The 20,191-nt window shown below is 33.0% G+C and overlaps 2 protein-coding genes across 3 annotated transcripts; one reads left to right on the top strand and one right to left on the bottom strand.

Annotated features, from left to right (window-relative positions):
- Window positions 1-2,297: 2,297 nt before the first annotated feature.
- Window positions 2,298-4,273, top strand: LOC139513476 (cyclin-dependent kinase 5 activator 1-like). The gene has a single exon (XM_071302031.1). It carries the CDS (start codon window positions 2,509-2,511, stop codon window positions 3,376-3,378), a length of 870 nt encoding a protein of 289 aa, XP_071158132.1. The 5' UTR covers window positions 2,298-2,508; the 3' UTR covers window positions 3,379-4,273.
- Window positions 4,274-13,578: 9,305 nt separating this feature from the next.
- Window positions 13,579-19,658, bottom strand: LOC139513475 (uncharacterized). 2 transcript variants are annotated; one of them, XM_071302029.1, is made up of 2 exons: window positions 19,250-19,658; window positions 13,579-16,885 (listed from the first exon to the last, which is right to left on the bottom strand). In XM_071302029.1, exons 1-2 carry the CDS (start codon window positions 19,270-19,272, stop codon window positions 15,154-15,156), a joined length of 1,755 nt encoding a protein of 584 aa, XP_071158130.1. In that variant the 5' UTR covers window positions 19,273-19,658; the 3' UTR covers window positions 13,579-15,153. The 2 variants fall into 2 exon arrangements, with proteins under 2 accessions (XP_071158130.1, XP_071158131.1); XM_071302030.1 differs by lacking the exon at window positions 19,250-19,658 and adding an exon at window positions 18,833-19,014.
- Window positions 19,659-20,191: the final 533 nt, after the last annotated feature.

Here is a 20,191-nt window from a genome sequence, read left to right as displayed (position 1 = left end):
AGTTCCAAAGCTGGTTTATGATTCAATAATTAAAATTTCATCAACTCACCTGCAACTGCTATTTTTTCAAAGTACAGTCCATTTAGAAAAATAAGTGCCCAGTTTATCTGATGCAGAAATATACATTAAACAAGAATGTGTCCAAAGTACACGAATGCCCCATTCGCACTATCATTTTCCATGTTCAATGGACCGTGAAATTGGATAAAAAATATAATTAGGCATTAAAAGTAGAAAGATAATATCATAGGGAACATGTGTACTAAGTTTCAAGTTGATTGGACTTCAACTTCATCAAAAACTACCTTGACCAAAAACTTTAACCTGAAACATGCACTTTCATTTTCTATGTTCAGTGGACCGTGAAATTGGGGTCAAAAGTTTAATTTGGCTTTAAAATTAAAAAAGATCATATCATAAGGAACATGTGTACTAAGTTTCAAGTTGATTGGACTTCAACTTCATCAAAAACTACCTTGACCAAAAACTTTAACCTGAAGCGGGACAGACGGACGAACGAACAGACGGACGAACGACAGACGGACGAACGAACAGACGGACGAACGAACGGATAGACGAACGAACGGACAGACAGACAGACAGATGGACGAACGGAAGCACAGACCAGAAAACATAATGCCCCTCTTCTATCGTAGGTGGGGCATAAAAAGCAGTTGACCTATTAAAGAAGAGAGGGGCGAAAGATACCAGAGGGACAGTCAAACTCATAGACTGAAAATAAGCTGAATACTCCATGGGTAAAAAATAAAAAGACAAACAGACAAATAATAGTACAGAAGACATTATAACTTAGAAAACTGAAGATTTAGCAACACGAACCCTACAAAAACTGGGGGTGATTAATGCTCAGGAAGGGTAGGCAGATTCTGCTCCACATGTGGCACCCGTCGTGTTGCTGATATTATTGAAAATCCGATAAATAGTCTAATTGGGTAAGTCACATTTGTAAAAAAGGAAGGGTATTGTAGTTACGACATTATGAACATATCCTATATCATCTGTGAACCGGTTATCACATAACGGTCAACCAACTCGTGATGGCGTCTGTAAAATTAACGAAAGAATGACTTCAACTTCACCATTTAGAACTCTTGATTTAATAGCGTCCTTGTGAGCAGCAATCCTCTATCAAGCAAATCATGATAGGAAATATAAGCCCGGGAATATCGTATCAATTGGGTGATACAGACTCCGTAAGTGGGCGCTGCTGGAATGTTGCTACATAGAAATAGAAAGTTCAAAATTGGGAAGCTGAAATCATCTCTTTTGTCGTAAAGTTTTGTTTTCAAAAATGAACTTTGAACTACTAGTAGGTATCTTTTTAAATGAAAACTTCATGTTCAACTATTAAATGATTTACCGTTAAAGTATCATGAAGCTAGACTGATTATTTTTCACGTGCGTTTTTATATGTAGAAAACATTGAAACTACTGTATATGTCTAGCAGAGAATTGTAACTGGTACAGAATCAAAAGCTCTAGTGTTGAATCATATTGACAGTATGTCCAAAACATTATTTTTTTTACTCGTTAAAATTGAGGGTGGATGCAAATTAATGAAAAATTGAGTTTTGTCCAGAACTTGAATCCTAAAATAAAACTTTAAAACGATCACATCTGTGTATTTATAGTATGTCTGTCACAAATTTGAACTAAAAAAAGGATGCAATTAATCCAACCCCGGGAAAACGTTGATAAAATCCCACTGTTCTTAGTTATTCCGTATATGCAAACAGACACCCTTGCAAAACGGAAGAAGTTTGTATGATTTACATACACTAGTCACGTTTGTAGATACTGTTGAAACGAGATGAATTGTTGTTTAAAGGAAGATGGCACTGACAACCAATTAATAATATTATACAATACTGTCAACAGAGAAATAAAGAAAACGCTAGACCGATACAATTCTTGTTAAATAATGAAGTTAATCAAATAAATAATATATCATTTTGATCAATCAATTGCACGGATTTTTTTAACCCAAAGTTTATCTATCAAACAAGCTATATACGCTGCTTTGTGTAATTATCATAATGGTAATATCAAGTTGACGTCTTCTTGTTTTAATAATCAAAATTAATCCCCAGTGTTATATTACGAATCAATCCATTGATTAAATAGCAACTTTGTTCCATAATGTATACCAAAGCTTTGGAATTTCAGTATCGATCGAGTCCAAGGAGCTCGTATCGATTCATATTCTTTGCGGCATCAAGCTACCTAGTGGTGCTGCATTCAGCATCCATATTTGAGGTTGTTATGGTAATGACATCATGTCTACCATTATGCTAATTGATTCCTTTTACGGTGGAGAAATGTACAATTTACAGGCGATTTAGAAAAACATCTGCTTTGAATTTTGACTGACCTCAAAGTTGTATCAATTGGAAAGGTGCTAATTTCTTTAGAAATATGGTATAAAAACAGGAGGATATACGAAAAAGTGTCATTTTAAAGACGTTCTTCAGGTTAATTTACAGAAACATGGGGACTGTTTTATCATTTTCGCCACGACCAAGGAAGCCATTGTATGAGGAGGTAAATTTAAATAACTACCAATACGAACTTTTAAACAACACTAAAAATTCATCAAATCCGAGGGACAAGAGTTACAGGAAACATTCTATATTTCTTGGAGGATTAAGTTGGAAGAAATTCTCTGTTAGTAATGGAAAGAAGAAAGACAAAAACTTTCAGCGGTTTTCAAACGCCACCATTGTACCAGGAAAAATTGACAACAATTTTAACATCGAGAATGTAGATATAAACAAAAATATACCAAAGTCAATTTCCAGTTATAACATTAAGTCAGAAAAGCTAGATGAAAAGAAAAATGTGGAAAAGAAATCAGTCAAAAAGATCGACAAAGCCACCAGCCCTAAACGGACAGTAATCCAAGCCAGTACTTCAGAATTATTGAAATGTTTAGGAGAATTTCTGAGAAAGAAGTGTAAGCGTCTACGAAATTTCGAAAGTCACAGTGCTATTGTATGGCTGCGGACAGTAGACAGATCTTTACTTCTACAAGGATGGCAGGACGTAGCGTTTATCAATCCAGCGAACGTAGTGTTTCTGTACATGCTGGTAAAAGACTCAATGTATAACGATATAGATTCAGAACATGAACTCCAGGCTCTTGTTTTAACTTGCCTATATCTTTCATATTCTTACATGGGAAACGAAATAAGCTATCCACTTAAGCCATTTCTCGTTGAAGAAAACAGAGACAAATTTTGGGACCGCACTTTAGTTATCATTAACCGACAAAGTGCTAACATGTTGCGTTTAAACAGTGATCCTAGTTTCTTTACGGAGGTATTCACAGAACTCAAAGCCTACTCGCCTTGTATATGAGCCTTTCCTATCTACTTTCGCCATAATGCCAATAATCTGCCATGACAATTAAAAGATAGTGATATGGGAATGATCTGTTGCTTGTTTTACATCGCAATAGTTCAGCATAGCTCAACTCTCACGTGAAAGGTTCATAAATATGCGAGAACAAACATGTCTTCGGGCTCAGTTGACAATATGTGTTCAGTAAGTGAGGGAATTGTTATTTTCTATTTCATATTTCTTATGAAATATAAAATAGTTTTAAATGTTTACTTAAGCTTTTGTTAAAAATTATAGAGTATGCTGAAAATATCGTAATTTGATTCAAATTTTACTTTTCGTTTTTCAAAAATTATCTGATTTATCAGAAATTCTTCTATATACAGTTTCGTATTAGTCATCTAGCCAACGTTTTAAGATGAATCATATGTATATATCCACTCTTAAATATTCGATTCTCCAAAAATCGATAGCTAATGTGATTGCTTCCATGTTTTATTTGATGAAAGAAGCTAGAATCGATTGAATACCGTATAATCAATGCTAAAACTAAATGTATTCATTGATCGTTTGGTAAACTTGATTACAATAGAAAAAACGATATAAAATTGGGTGTTAAATATGTTATTAGTATAAAAGTTTAATTAGTATGTTGACAATGAAAGTTTTCTTGGTTTCTGTTTAAATAATTAGTTTATTCTTATATTTGAATACGTGTATGCTAATGAGTTGTGTTATTATAAATTGTACTGATATGTTTTGTTACGAAGGGAGCTTTAATGACTGCTCCCCAGCTACCCCTTCCCAAAGATACAAAGTATGTGATGTTATGCTATTTATCTTATGTTATTACATTTTAGTTGATTTATGAATATTTTAAATGATTGTAAAATGAAATAAAATATGAATTTTACGTTTGCAAATTTATTCTTTTAGTCTTATTTGTTGATTAACAATGCAAGCCTTCTTTTAAAACGTGCATTTCTGTACGTATTTCATGAATTTATTGGATTCCATTTTGGGTTCTTATATAAAATCGATTGTTAAAATACTTGACAGGTCGGGTTCGTAGTATTGCTCAATATATTTTAAGTTATTTCTTTGAATTTTCTATTTTTTCTTTCGTTCATTGTGCCGTTTGTACTTTTCGACTTATTTATTATCGATGTTCCTATTTTGATTCTTTTTTCTGTTCTGAGAGTGAACTCATCAAGTTTACATTGTGATATTTGATAAAATAGATATTGATTATTACATGACAAATTTTCAAATAAAGGCAACTGCGGCTCGAGATATTCTAGTTTCGTGTTCGTTAACACTTTCAGTGAGAGAACTAGAAGATATATTCTAAGTCCGTATTCGTTAACATCTACAGTATGGGAACTGGAATGTATTAAAATTATTGAGATTGAAATAGTAACAATAATAAAGCAGAAAATCGTCTTCCAACAGGTCTCAATGTTGATACACCTCTTAAATCAAATTGTGTAAATGTTATATCGGTGAATTTGTATACCAACACCGGGTTTGTGTTGGTATTGCCCAGTCTTTTGTTACAGCTTTGAATACGTATTGCCCAGTCTTTTGTTACAGCTTTGAATACGTATTGCCCAGTCTTTTGTTACAGCTTTGAATACGTATTGCCCAGTCTTTTGTTACAGCTTTGAATACGTATTGCCCAGTCTTTTGTTACAGCTTTGAATACGTATTGCCCAGTCTTTTGTTACAGCTTTGAATACGTATTGCCCAGTCTTTTGTTACAGCTTTGAATACGTATTGCCCAGTCTTTTGTTACAGCTTTGAATACTTATTGCCCAGTCTTTTGTTACAGCTTTGAATACGTATTGCCCAGTCTTTTGTTATAGCTTTGAATACGTATTGCCCAGTCTTTTGTTACAGTTTTGAATACGTATTGCCGAGTCTTTTGTTACAGCTTTGAATACGTATTGCCCAGTCTTTTGTTACAGCTTTGAATACGTATTGCCCAGTCTTTTGTTACAGCTTTGAATACGTATTGCCCAGTCTTTTGTTACAGCTTTGAATACGTATTGCCCAGTCTTTTGTTACAGCTTTGAATTCTTATTGCCCAGTCTTTTGTTACAGCTTTGAATACGTATTGCCCAGTCTTTTGTTATAGCTTTGAATACGTATTGCCCAGTCTTTTGTTACAGTTTTGAATACGTATTGCCGAGTCTTTTGTTACAGCTTTGAATACGTATTGCCCAGTCTTTTGTTACAGCTTTGAATACGTATTGCCCAGTCTTTTGTTACAGCTTTGAATACGTATTGCCCAGTCTTTTGTTACAGTTTTGAATACGTATTGCCCAGTCTTTTGTTACAGTTTTGAATACGTATTGCCGAGTCTTTTGTTACAGCTTTGAATACGTATTGCCCAGTCTTTTGTTACAGCTTTGAATACGTATTGCCCAGTCTTTTGTTACAGCTTTGAATACGTATTGCCCAGTCTTTTGTTACAGCTTTGAATACGTATTGCCCAGTCTTTTGTTACAGCTTTGAATATGTATTGCCCAGTCTTTTGTTACAGCTTTGAATACGTATTGCCCAGTCTTTTGTTACAGTTTTGAATACGTATTGCCCAGTCTTTTGTTACAGTTTTGAATACGTATTGCCGAGTCTTTTGTTACAGCTTTGAATACGTATTGCCCAGTCTTTTGTTACAGCTTTGAATACGTATTGCCCAGTCTTTTGTTACAGCTTTGAATACGTATTGCCGAGTCTTTTGTTACAGCTTTGAATATGTATTGCCCAGTCTTTTGTTACAGCTTTGAATACGTATTGCCCAGTCTTTTGTTACAGCTTTGAATACGTATTGCCCAGTCTTTTGTTACAGTTTTGAATACGTATTGCCCAGTCTTTTGTTACAGTTTTGAATACGTATTGCCGAGTCTTTTGTTACAGCTTTGAATACGTATTGCCCAGTCTTTTGTTACAGCTTTGAATACGTATTGCCCAGTCTTTTGTTACAGCTTTGAATACGTATTGCCCAGTCTTTTGTTACAGCTTTGAATACGTATTGCCCAGTCTTTTGTTACAGCTTTGAATATGTATTGCCCAGTCTTTTGTTACAGCTTTGAATACTGTTGTTTGTCTTTTGATCGTTTTCGTCAGTTCGACATCGACTTATGAGTGTGTACAGAAAAAAAGTGATAAAGATGGTTACACAGTAACATGGTGTCACATAAACTTAATGTCAAAGAACCGATGTATATGTACTGAAGATTATTTTTTTAAATTCGGATACTAAAATGAATTGTGAATAACAGTCACAAGTAAGCTCAAGATTCAAGATTCTTTATTTCTCAAACACCATAAAGTTACAATGGTACAAAGAAGTTCATCAAAAGTTATATAACATAACACAAATACACATGACAAGATGAGATGAAAATATGAAATAAAATAAAATAAACAATATAGTAGCGAAGAGTGGTGATTAACCAGGGAGATTCACTTGAAAAGTTATAACCCTGATAAATTTACACAGCTTTTTCGACTTATTTTTAATTTTTAACTGGAATAGTTTTTCAAATTTTAGTATGTTACATCTGTGCAAGAAAAAATTATCCAAATTATGTGCTCGAAAATTTGCCAAAGAACTACACTGCAAAGTGTAATGAAATTCATCACCAATCTCGTTACAATGACATAAGTTACAATATCTAAGGTTTTGCTCAATTTTATTCCATCTACCAGTTTCGATGGGTAACTTTTGGTTACCCGTTCTAAATCTACAATATGTTATATTTATCTTTATCACTTAAAATATTCAGATATTCCTCAAATTCAAAATTTTGTTTAAACAATTTGTAAGCCAAATCTTTTGATGAACAGTCAATATCAGCTCTCCATTTCTGTTGAAACTGATCAAATGACTTTTGTTTTAAACTAATACCCAACCACTTAGAATTAAAATTTCCTTGTGACAGCCATATATTGCTATATCCACATTTATCTAATGTATCTTTAACGTATTTCAACCAATTTGACCTAAATTGGTTGTCAGAATTCTTCAAGAAAATGTATTTGTATAACATTTTAGCAATCCTGTTATCATCCCCATTTACTATTTTTGACCAAAAATTAACCATACGTATACGCAGCTGTATATATTCAGAGTAGACAGTGGCGGGAGGTGTTTGGAACCCCCCTTTTTACGATGAATGCTTTTGAAGATTGTGAATCTAGAACAAAGAGTACTTAATATGATGACAACACTTATAAAAAATTAAATCAATTTCTATAGGCATAACATGTCCGACAAATATTTGACACAATTCACCCCAGTTTTATAGGATAACCACCGCTTACCACCGACAATATAGCATAGTATATTTGAAAACCATCAAAAACCGTACGAAAATGGAGTTTGATAGAAATAGACAATTAAAATTGTGTTGATAAAGTATAGTGTTATTATCATAAAAAGATAATCGATTATAAATCTTGGAGTGTTTGAGAAAACATCGCATTCATTCTAATTGATTTGATTTGTTTTGATAAATCATTGACGTCATATAAAATAGTTATAGATAGGTAATCGAATTCCTATTTTTGCATATACATATTGTTTATGTAATTTTTTTCTACATAATGAAATTTGATACCTTTACGTGACGTTATTTATCGATGTTATTGACCTCCCAACATCACATGCGTGTTGATCAGACATGAGGATGAGATCAAGGACGTTGATGAGATAAATCCAGTTTTAACAACTTCACATTGAAATAAATATGTACAGATCTCAAAACTACAAAGTACTGTATTTATTTCAGCAATGCATGATAGCACTGTTTGAATTACACCTACTGTTAGATAATTCTTCTGTCTTACTAAAAACAGACGCATGATTTTCCAAAATTAAAATAAGCAATAGATCTAATATTGGTAGGTTCTGATTCAAACATGACTTTATATCTATAGAATTTCCACATAGCCTAAACGGACAAAAAAAAATGACTACCGAACGGTCGAAGTCCAGGTGACCATATTTCTACCAAAACCCCTAGTCCATACTTTGGATCTAAAAGATATTAATCATGTACAATTGGTTTTTTTTCCGAACTGATATGAGTACTAGTAGTTAAACTCTCTGCTGATTATTCGCAAACGGCAATGCTTATCTATAAAGTTCTTTAGCTTCTTATGAAAAATTTGCATAAATATTTTAGTTGCCTTCTTGACCATTTTGAGCTACACATATCCGATTGAAATTTTGTGAAATTTCGATTATTTGCTGCGCATGCGGTATGGGGATTGGTTTTGCTCATTGTTGAAGGCCATGCGGTGACCTATAATTGTAATTAACTTTTATGTCATTTGATTGAGTTGTCTCATTGTCAATCATACCAAAGCCTTTTTTTTTATATGTCTAAATATTATAAATGCGAAAGTGTATTGGGGAGATTAAGAGTTCAAATAAGAGTAATTCAACGAGCAATTCAAAGATGCAAAAGTTTAGTCCGACGTTTAGTATTTTATTTGATTCATGGGATACTTTCTCTTTGTGTTTTTAATTTAAATGTAACCGGACAATTTGAGAAACCCTAGCGGTAGAATGAAGTCCTAAAACACAAACAGCATACAAATTACTTGTCATCTGCATACGTGACATACAAGTTTCATCCAACCTCTCTCTAAACCAAGTTAAGTAAAGTCTAACCCCAAACAACACCAAAATCAAATATAAAAAGTGCTGGAGTCTAAGTATAAAACATTTATATGTAATATATTTTGTTTTGACCAAATTGTTTTTAATTCATTTTGATTTTGATTTAGGTTGGTATAGGAGACTATTGGCAATTTTGAAAATATCTAGTAAGTGTGAGTGCTTCCGTGCAGATGATTTGAAATGTTATTGTAACTAAAATATGATTTTTACCGAAGATAATTTCTAGGACGGTGTGCTCCAACAGTATCACAATAGTACAAACTAAAAAAGTCTCGTAAAGAAGAGCATAGGACAAGTTTGTTGTATCAATTAAGAAGTACATATTTCTAAATAATCAATCAATGTAAAAGATAGCGGAGAAAAACCTCCTCTTCAACTCTATAGATTCATCTTAGTGTAGAAATAATACATCAATTATTTATAAGTATATATATGGCTATTGCATGAATTGAATAATATTCGTTAATATTGTTCCGAATAAACATTCGAATAGACATTTATATTGTAAGAGCAAGCTTCCAGTTCATTTTCAGTACCGTTTCTAAAACTGCTTATCCTTGTCACCGCATGTGCTGTTTTTCACAACGCTCAATCGTTTTAACGATCGAGTTTCTGTTTTCGGAATGGATTTCTTTAAAAAAAAATTCTCAAACATATCCAGATGTTAAAATTACTAATTATATTAAAATTCGAGACATAATTGATATAAACAAATCAATCATTGACAGTTTTATTCATTGGCGATATCACTATATGGCAAAATTTATATTTTCAATCTAAGACTAAGGGAAGAAATTTGATCAAAAGGGACAAAGTCACGTGCTGCAAATCATATGAATGAAGTACCCTTGATTTTGCCATATGAATTATAATACTTGTTTCAGTATGAACTATTTTCAAGCTTGTGTAAAAAAATAATCCACCAGATATACTGGCCCAACATTGTTTAAGAGGGAAAATACATATAGAATGAACACTGAGACTACGTAGATATTCATTCACCTCCGAGTTGGGTTTCCCACTCGATATTTTACGTTTTGCGTTTCTCCACCGGCACGAGTTATATCGAGGGATCTACAAACGCTACAAATTTTGAGTTCAAAACAAGTCGAAATTTTGAGTTAAAAAGAAGTCGAAATTTCGAGTTTAGAAAAAACCGAAATTTCCAGTTTTAAAAAAGTCGAAATTTTGAGTTTAAGTCAAGATTTTAGAAAGTCAAAATTTCAAGATAAGAAAAGTTAAAATTTCGAGTTAAAGTCGAAATTTTAAGATTTGAAATGTCAAAATTTCGACTTTGAAAAAAAAGTTCACTACTACTTTTATTTTTTCTATGTCCCTAATACGCTTCCGCACCAACCTCATATCTTTTGCAAATTCTTTGACCTGACAATTAAACCATCCTGATGCAACTTTCTGCCCTATATTTCAATTTTTGCTAATAAATGTGTCAGTGAACAAAATCCTCAAAGTCACACATATTGAGTTCATAGTAATTTCAGTAATTTTAAATAATTTAATTACCCCTGATTTCTTTCAGAACACACCATTTGAACTCATGATATGTAAAATTAAGGATTTAGTGCTCACATTATTATCGACCTAATTTTTCCTGTTATAACCTATCTTGTAAATAAACTCCTGGGAAATACTGTGTAGCAATGCCATTGGTATCCATGTTTGAATTAAACATAAATCATAATTTAAGTACAACTTTTATTTTATATATATACATCACAATTATAATTTGGCCCTCGGGGAAACTACTCAGCTAAAAAATTTAATTTTTTGCTCCATGCCTAAACCAAGAGCCTAGCTATGTGCATACTGAAAGTAGCAAAGTATAGACCCCTGGCTTGACATCACACCAATCCAATTGGAACGATGGTTCAAAATAAATGCATGAGGCTATCAGGAAGCCTATGAGGCTATCGTTCCTAGAGGCTATCATGCCTATGAGGCTATGAGGAAGCCTATAATGAGACAATGAGGAAGCCTATAAGGAGGCTATGAGGAAGCCTAGTAGTGTTGATGTTAAATTGGTGTTGGAATGAATTTGTATGAAATTTGACAGTTTATCCCCAGAAATTCTTGGGGGATGAGTGAAATTTTTGAAACAACCAGTGATAAAATTTCATAAATGTCCATAACACAGATGGTAACAGCTGAGTGTCCCCAAGGATTTGTGAGGTAAGGGAGGGGGTACCTTCAATAAAGCCATGAAAAGAAAAAAAAAAGGAAAAAATAATAATAATAAAAGTTATCACATAATAATAACATAATATCAAAAATTGTCAAACAAAAACAATATCATCCAGAAACTCTGTAAAAAACATGCGTATGGAACATTTGAAAATAATCATTCCCTTAAATTCTACCTAACCTACTTTGAGCTGTTTTAATAGATGCTGGAGTTACCCTAATGTATCTGGTGTAACTATCTGAAGTCCAGCGCCCTAATGTTTTTATCAAGTGATCTTCTATTTTTGCCTTACCAGCACTAGTAGCTGCCCCAATTCTAAAACTATGACCATTATAATGACTTGAGTTGAAACCACATATCTCCAGTACTTTTTTAATACAAGTGATGAAATATTGTCTCTCCAGAGGTTTCTTATCAATGGTTATGAAAAGTGGATCAGTTTGATTAGTAGGAGATAAGTCTTTATGAACTATTTTCAAGCTTGTGTAAAAAAATAATCCGCCAGATATACTGGCCCAACATTGTTTAAGAGGGAAAATACAAATAGAATGAACACTGAGACTACATAGATATATATTCACCTCCGAGTTGGGTTTCCCACTCGATATTTTACGTTTTGCGTTTCTCCACCGGCACGAGTTATATCGAGGGATCTACAAATGGTACACATTCAAACGCTACATGTTGATTAATCTTAAATTTAAAAACATTTTAAGTTTTAAAATGCTACGTACGTTCACACGTAAATCGAGGTTTTTGAAAAATTTGATTACACCATATTCCTTCTTCTCCGTTATGTTCTCAGATCGAATTCATAACGATGTTTGTTTTGAACGTAATATTATTGATCATCTTTCTAAAGTTCAGCCTTGAACTGTGTGTTATATGAATCGGCGCATTTAAATCGACTGAGAGCAGGTGTATATAGGAAATTTGTGATATATGTGATCGTGTGGGCCCTAATTATTGTTAGCTTGCATGCGTCAAATGTGTGTTAATATTAAAATATACTAAAAATGTAAATATAAATTTTTATTGTTGTTTTATTTTTTAGAGACAATTTCATAATCTTCGTCTACGTCAGTTGAGAGAATAACAAGTATGATTCGAAATTCACCCTTGCATGATTCTCAATTTGACCAATCTTAGACTATTGTCAGTACACAACTGAACTTCGCGTAATTCTTTCCATCTTATTATTTTTATTTTTCAGAGACAATTTTATAGTCTGCGTCTACGTCAGTTGGGGGAATTACAAGTGTGATTCGAGAGGAATCACCCATGACTCTTAATTTGAACAACATAGGCTATTACCATTACAAAAACTTCCCGTAATTCTTGACATCTTATTATTTTTATTTTTCAGAAACAATTTTATAGTCTGCGTCTACGTCAGTTAAGAATATAACAAGTAAAATTCGAAAGGAATCACCCATGATTCTCAATTTTAACAACCTTAGACTACAGTAGACAAACATCGCGTAATTCTTTACATCTATATAGTGCTAGCATATCTCACTCCACAATCATTATCGTAAACAATCATTTTGTATCGATTATTGTCATCAGTAACACAATATAGTTCCAATCCAATTCTGGCATGTAATTCGTCAAAATAACAATATTAGGGGATTTTTTTCTTGTTTACATTTTTCGATTGCGGTCGTCGACACCAAACTTTATGATAATAGGGGAACTTGGGAAGATTTCCTTATTAATTGCTGATTAGGTAAAAAAAATAATTTTTTTTGCAGACGTTAGCCATGTGACGCAGACTATTTTATGAACGTGCATGAAGATTATAATGGATCATTCCATTTAATATCTGAAAAAGGTAGTGATCAAAAGTAATTCATGATATATCGGAAGGCTACTCATATCTCTTTTTGTTCTGAGAGGTCTTTTCTTGTCTAATTATTTTTTAATGTTGGGTTGAAATCTGAGGGGTGTGAAACCGATCATCTGACGGATTGAAGATTGTCAGATTTTTTTTTTAGAAGGGTGTCTTTGACAAAGTAACAACATCCATCTCTTTTCCGATAAATGGAATGGCCTAATTTCAATGGGTTGAATCATAAAATGTCTTTGTTTTTATTTGCATTAGAATATATATATATATAAATAATAATCCGTCCATTTGACGTAAATTTTATTTTATGACAATCAATACAAGCAACGTCTTCAATGCAGTGTATTCAAAGATGCTTCTCGGATATGAATAACTCTTCGGAAGGGGAACTCTATCAAAATGTTAAAACAAACTTGTGCTTGCAACGCTTTGATATCAAATCCAGTAAAAAATAAAAGGTATGATAAAAGGAATCACTTTTGCAAACAGTTAATTTTATAAAAAAAATGATTATATAATAGATATACATGATAAAACTGAAGTGGCGACTAACTACAGAACAAAAACGGATACATTACATAAAACAACCTAGTCCAGCACATAAAAATACACAGCCGAGTTAACCAAAGCCTCAACGCAAAAAGTGACGCCCCATTTGAAATTCTAAAAAAAACACACACACCAAGTGACGTCACATTTGAATTTGTAAAAATATTTCCCCAAAATAAGATAGAATAAGGATTGATTTAAGATTAGATTTGTAATACTGATATTACATTTATTAATAACAATGAAAATTACAAAACTTATTAATATCAAATTGTAGTAGTAATTAGATAATTAATTGTATTATCTAGCTATGTCGGTATTTCTTCTGAATCAAACTGTAAACCAAATATATCGTATAAATTTCGTTGAACCAAACTAAAATCTAACAAATGGAGGGGGTGATTAATTATTAATTAGAAACGATTGTGATTAAACGAATAAGTAAAACAAATGCTTGTATATTGATATATACCAATATATCAAAATTTAATGCCTTTATTTTGTTTTATTGTGTAAATATGTATAATATCTTGTAATTTAAGCTCCTATTACATAGTCTCAAGCGACTGGGCAATTTAGTTCTTATAAACTTTGAAACCATTTTATCGTACGTTCTAACATTTACATGTGGTTAGTATGCCCCACCTACGATAGTAGAGGGGCATTATGTTTTCTGGTCTGTGCCTCCGTTCGTCCATCCGTCCGTTCGTCCGTCCGTCCGTCTGTGCGTCCGTTCGTCCGTCCGCTTCAGGTTAAAGTTTTTGGTCAAGGTAGTTTTTGAAGAAGTTGAAGTCTAATCAACTTGAAACTTAGAACACATGTTCCCTATGATATGATCTTTCTAATTTTAATTCCAAATTAAAGATTTGACCCTAATTTCACGGTCCACTGAACATAGAAAATGATAATGCGAGCGGGGCATCCGTGTACTTGGGACACATTCTTGTTTTTACATAAACTTTCAGTACTCGGATTATAAAACTTGTGATCCAAACACCAAATCCAGTTATTGTATTGGTTGACTTCTGAATCTGAGTACGATAACTTTACTCGAAAGTATTATGACTATAAGACTTGATCTAGATTAAAAGAGGTATTTGAGATTTAACAAAACTCGAGAGTGTTCAAAATCAGAAATATCTGAATAGGGTATCTATAGAAATGTCTTATATTAAGTTTTAGTTATTCCTTTAAGGAACTTGATGTTGGTCTCTGATAATTTCTGTTTAAGTTATTCACATTTTTCTAAAGCAGTGGCGAATATAATTTTGACACGTAGAGTATATATTTGTCAATAGTTTACGTTTGTATATTGGCCTCTAAAATATTTTCAAACTTAAAATTGGTTGAATGGTTCTATATCAGGTGAAACATAATATCAAGAAATAAACACAAATTACCTTTCAGTGTAATCAAAGAGAATTCAGAAGTACGACAGCAAATATTTCATTTTTTTTTTATTTCGATACTTGCTACAACTGTCAAACTTTGAGGTGTTTTTCTTTATTGGCTTTCAACTTTTTCACAGTGTTGAACTTTATAAATGAATACACAGCCGTCTTTATTACAAACAATAATAACATCATTTTTTCGATCATAACAAACTGCTGTTGGTTTTTTAAGTTCGTCGGTCTTTGTTAATAACTCGGTGAACTTGGATCCGTCTCCCGTTATAACTATCAAATTATTCGAGGCCTCGCCCACTACATATACATTCCGTCTACTATCTACAGTAATACCACGTGGTTGTTTGAGCTTTTCGGAAAAGAATGTCCACAAAATCTTTCCGTTTGACTCGCTGCAGCTCACTGATAATCCATTCTGGCTTGTATGGTAAAAACGATTCTCAAAACAGCAAACATAAGAGTTGTTTTTCAATTTGCCGCTTTGAATCTCGGATTCAGTTTCATCGCTCATACTAAAAGATTTTATATTTTGATTTGCAACACAGTAAACCAATCTTCCTTCATCTGAAGTGATGCCATAAACATTACCAGAGGTTCTAGTTATTTCTGATACTGTTTGTGCAGCTGTGTCGATAATTTTCACCTCGCGATAACTTCCGGTTGAAAACCCGATTTTTGTCGAATCTATACAAGTTAGATCGAACACTGGTACGTCTATAAAATTCATATCTTTCTCGTATGTTCCATTTGCATTGATAGTGAGAATCCTTTTACTTGGAGAAAAATCGGCCAGTAAGATTTGACCGGAAGGTGATAGTGCACAACCAGTGATGCTTATACCTGCTTTCCCTTTGGGTGCATTGATTTTTGAAGAAAGCACAAGACTAGTTTCGCAATTCGTAATTTGTTTAGATGGTACTTCTCTCGCTCCTTGAATGTTACCTCGTCTCCAGTCTATCATAGATATTGCTCGGGGTCTAGTAACAATTCTCACAGTGCCTAGAGATTTAATCTTGGCTAAGAAAGTAGCTATTTCACTTGCAATACTCATGTCTACATTTATCCTATCAAATTTAGACGACTGCACGAAGTCTTTTATATCTGATTCTAAGAGTGATGCATCTTTATTCAATTTTCTCATCGCTAAGAAAGCTTTCAAATCTATTTTATTTGCTTTCAAGATCATCATGTCGTTTTTCAGCTTTTCAAGAGCCCTTGACTTTTCATTTATTTCTTCAAGTATCTTACTTATTCCATTTTTTTGTAACTCGGTGGAATAGTCCAATTCGTCAAACGTCTTCTTTTCCAGTTGGTCCAAATATTCTTTTATTTTCTCTCTCATATTTTTGATATCTTTTCTAAATTTTTCATTTTGCTCTATGACCAATTTTTTATTTCCATCGCGATCTTTTTTGGCCATTTCAAGATTTCTTGTCTGGCAATTTAAATTTTGCTCAACAGCGTCAAACAAAGCTGATGACGTCGAGGAACATATGACATCTTCTAATGTCATGAAATTTGTGCATGTTTTATGTTGAGTGGTGATGCATTTCCGGCAACACAGTGTTTCATCTTGAGGACAGATATATTCGAATCTGTCGTTGTGTTTCTCACAGTACTGTTTAATGCTCTGCATTAGAGGATGCATTTCATCGTATTCTTCGACTTTAATCATCCGATGATTTTTCGTCAAACGTGCAAGGTCATGGTGCTCTTGACAGTTGACACAAAGTCCTTCGTCACATTCCGGACACCATACTTTGGCGGGAAGTTGATTATGTCGTAAATTACATATGGTACATAAGATACTGCTGGTAGACGCCATAATTCTGGAAAGAGACAAAATAACATAAACACGTTTTCCCTTTTCAAATTATGTGTGAGTTGAGTGATCCCTTAATTATATATTAAATATGGACTGACCATTATCACTTAAAATTACTCTAGAACTCAGCAAACGAGATATTAGCCATATTCGTAGTAATGACATGGAAAAAGGGATAATGAAAATGAATCGGTATTTAACATCCGGTGAAAAAATGTCTAATGCATATCAGTCCGAGAACATGTGAACATGACGTGCTAGTGCACAAAATGAAAGTTCCACAGGAAGAGATGTCACTTAATCAGGATACATCAGTCAGTCTCCGAACTAACTCGAATAATTCAAGCCCTTTCCGTGTCCGATTTTCTCCCACACGAGCCTTTGTAGATCAGCGGAATATAACGACTGAATTATTCGGGTTATCTCCGAACCAACTTATCTCTTATTTATGAATGACTTGGCTTAGCTGAGAAGAAGCAACTAAATATTTTCAAGTCTTTGGTTTGACTTGGCAGGAAAACAAACCACGATCTACTGCAAACCTGGACAAAAGAAGGAATTGGATATTGAGCACGCCCCTGTGAATCCGTATAGTTGTAGCGCACGGGCTTTACGTATCAATTGAGATATATAAACATCATACGACGGTTTTTTCCTCTGAGGGACATTTGCTGGGTAAAATTCATGTTCACCTATTTGACTCAAATCCTAATATTGATTATAAATGTATATCCAAATTGTAAAGCCTAAAATACAATGCAAAGACTCGATGATATGTATTATCATTCCGTGTGTATTTTAGTCTAGACGCATATATAAATAGATAGCAAACACGTTCAATTGGATTTTTCTAAGTTAGTTTGATTTCGTATTATAGATCAAAACATATGTTTTTACCTGTATAATAATGAGTTTTTGTGATACAAATCAATCAATCAAATGATTTACCCTTGTTTCACTTTCAATATTGACACTGCCCCCCTTTAAATAGACGATATCACCTAGTCTAGTATATGAAACCTTTCTTCAGCTGAGGGGTTAAATTAAAGGGTCTCATGAAAACGGATAGATTGAGTTCATTAGCGATGTATTTTAACATATTTGGAAGGAGAAAAAAATCTAGCGAAACTATCTGTTAAAACTGAGTTATTATTTCACTATTTCACTTTCATTAATAATTGAACAAAAAATGATCATATTTCTATTTTTTAAAGACAACTGTCAGTTGATTGCTCGGTTCTCAAGCGTGTAATCTTTCTTGTAGGGTCTAAATAAATACTTTAGAAAAAAACAACATTAAGTTGGATTACAATTTTTTTTATTGTTTTATAATGCGTGTAATTACAGGTGTATTGTTTTTGTGTCATTTAACAACTTATTTTGAATATGGAACTTTAATAATGTCCAACTCATGTATGCAAATTCTTATTGTTTGTACTTCCTATCGAAGGAACAGCAATATATAAATAACACTATAAAGCTGAGATGGTGATATATCATAATTTGTTCATGGAGAAAACATCGTCAAACGAGGCAATGCCAAGGTTGACAATATTTGTTTTGCAGGTAACAATCCCCTCTATCACACGGATTTCCATACCAAGACCTACTACATGCTGTCATTTTTGTCTATTAAATTTCAAATTGAAAGCAATTCACTTTGACTTCATGTACAAAAGTAAAGCAAGATGTGTTTTTTTTTAAATTGACAATGTATCAAAGGGACTGATGCCGAAACGTTAAATATTAACATTGTCTTTTAAAGTTAGTGATATAATACAATGAATTGTCTGTTACATTATTGATGTTTGAATGGCCGTCATGAGAAGGTGACATTCAAAATATTGTCTCCCGCTAAGCCAAGGTCTCCCTCATAATCTAGCATTTCAACAGGAAGTTTAATAAATACAACTAGCATACATAAAATAAAAATCAACATGTTTCTACTCACTGTCAATATGATTTGTTATATCGTAAGGTGGAGAAGCAATATATGTTATTGCACAACGAACAGTCATGTACTAATATACAGTATTGTGTATACAACACTTTGTGTAAATACACATTTAAAATCACTGATCGATTGGAACGTTTCACCTGTTATATTTCTATTTCAAGACACCAACATTTAAAAATACACCAACATTTAAAATCATTCAACCGACTTCAAAAACACAATCATATCTTTCCCGAAAAAAGGGGAATATGTGCACTTGTTTCCTGTATTTAGTTTTATTTTTAAATTATACAAGGGCTGTAACAATTTAAAAGGACGATGAAATTGAAACTTTTAGAAGAATCGATCATTTATGTTTTAACTTGCCTTACTACTATAGCTTAAGCAAAATCTACAAATCCGAGGTCTTACTGTTTATAAAATGCTAAATTCATCCAAAAACTTCGGTTTTAGAGCGATGCACAAATCACATAAGTCAGTTGAATACAACGTTTGAAACTTTTGTATTTTTATGCTCTTCAACTTCGTTACTTATTTAATCTTCAAGCTGCTTCAATAAGAACACCACGAATGAGTTGTTTCAGTGTAGACGATACTCATATCTTGAAGACTTTATATTCACTTATCAATGCAACTGCTGGTAAACGTTTTGTCCCATGGATATCACCAGCCCGTTTGTCGATCCTCATGTGTGTACATGAAAAAGCTGATCTTGATCAAACATTAAGATCACTCGAAGAGCTAAGGATGTTCAACTCTAAGGAATGGATGGCCTGACGATGACTTCGCACACTATTTTTTGCATTTTTGATATTCAATTGTTTCTAAAAATATAAGTTGAGGAGGATATTTAAACCACATGTTTGATTTGAACATGCATCCGTATCATTTCTTGCTTGTTTACATATTTTAATGACACAATTATGTCATCGAACTTGAAAATGTTAGTGCATTGTCGACATGATATACATGACCGTTGCATATAAAGGAAAATGTGAATAATTTAATGGACCTTGTTGACACATATAAAACTATTATATTTCCCAATCTAATCCAAAACCTGAAGTGATTTATTTTGGGTATCGATGATGGCATAGTTATCAAAGGTACCAGGATGATAGTTTAGACGCGAGTTTCGTCCACATAAGACTCATCAGTGTCTTTTATTAAATTTGTATATTAAGAAATGCCAGTCTTTAAATCAAGCGTAAAATAGTATAACATTGAATACGTTCTAGATTATACTTTGTAAACAACCCTGCCTTGGAATACAAAATATGAATATGAGTTACGGAGAGTTAATTCAACAAATGTCCTTCATGAAATTGCATTTGAAAGCAAATCGGATATCTG

This window comes from Mytilus edulis, chromosome 2, assembly GCF_963676685.1.
Source record: "Mytilus edulis chromosome 2, xbMytEdul2.2, whole genome shotgun sequence".
Taxonomy (NCBI): Eukaryota; Metazoa; Mollusca; class Bivalvia; order Mytilida; family Mytilidae; genus Mytilus; species Mytilus edulis.
This window is presented reverse-complemented; position numbering and strand designations above follow the sequence as displayed.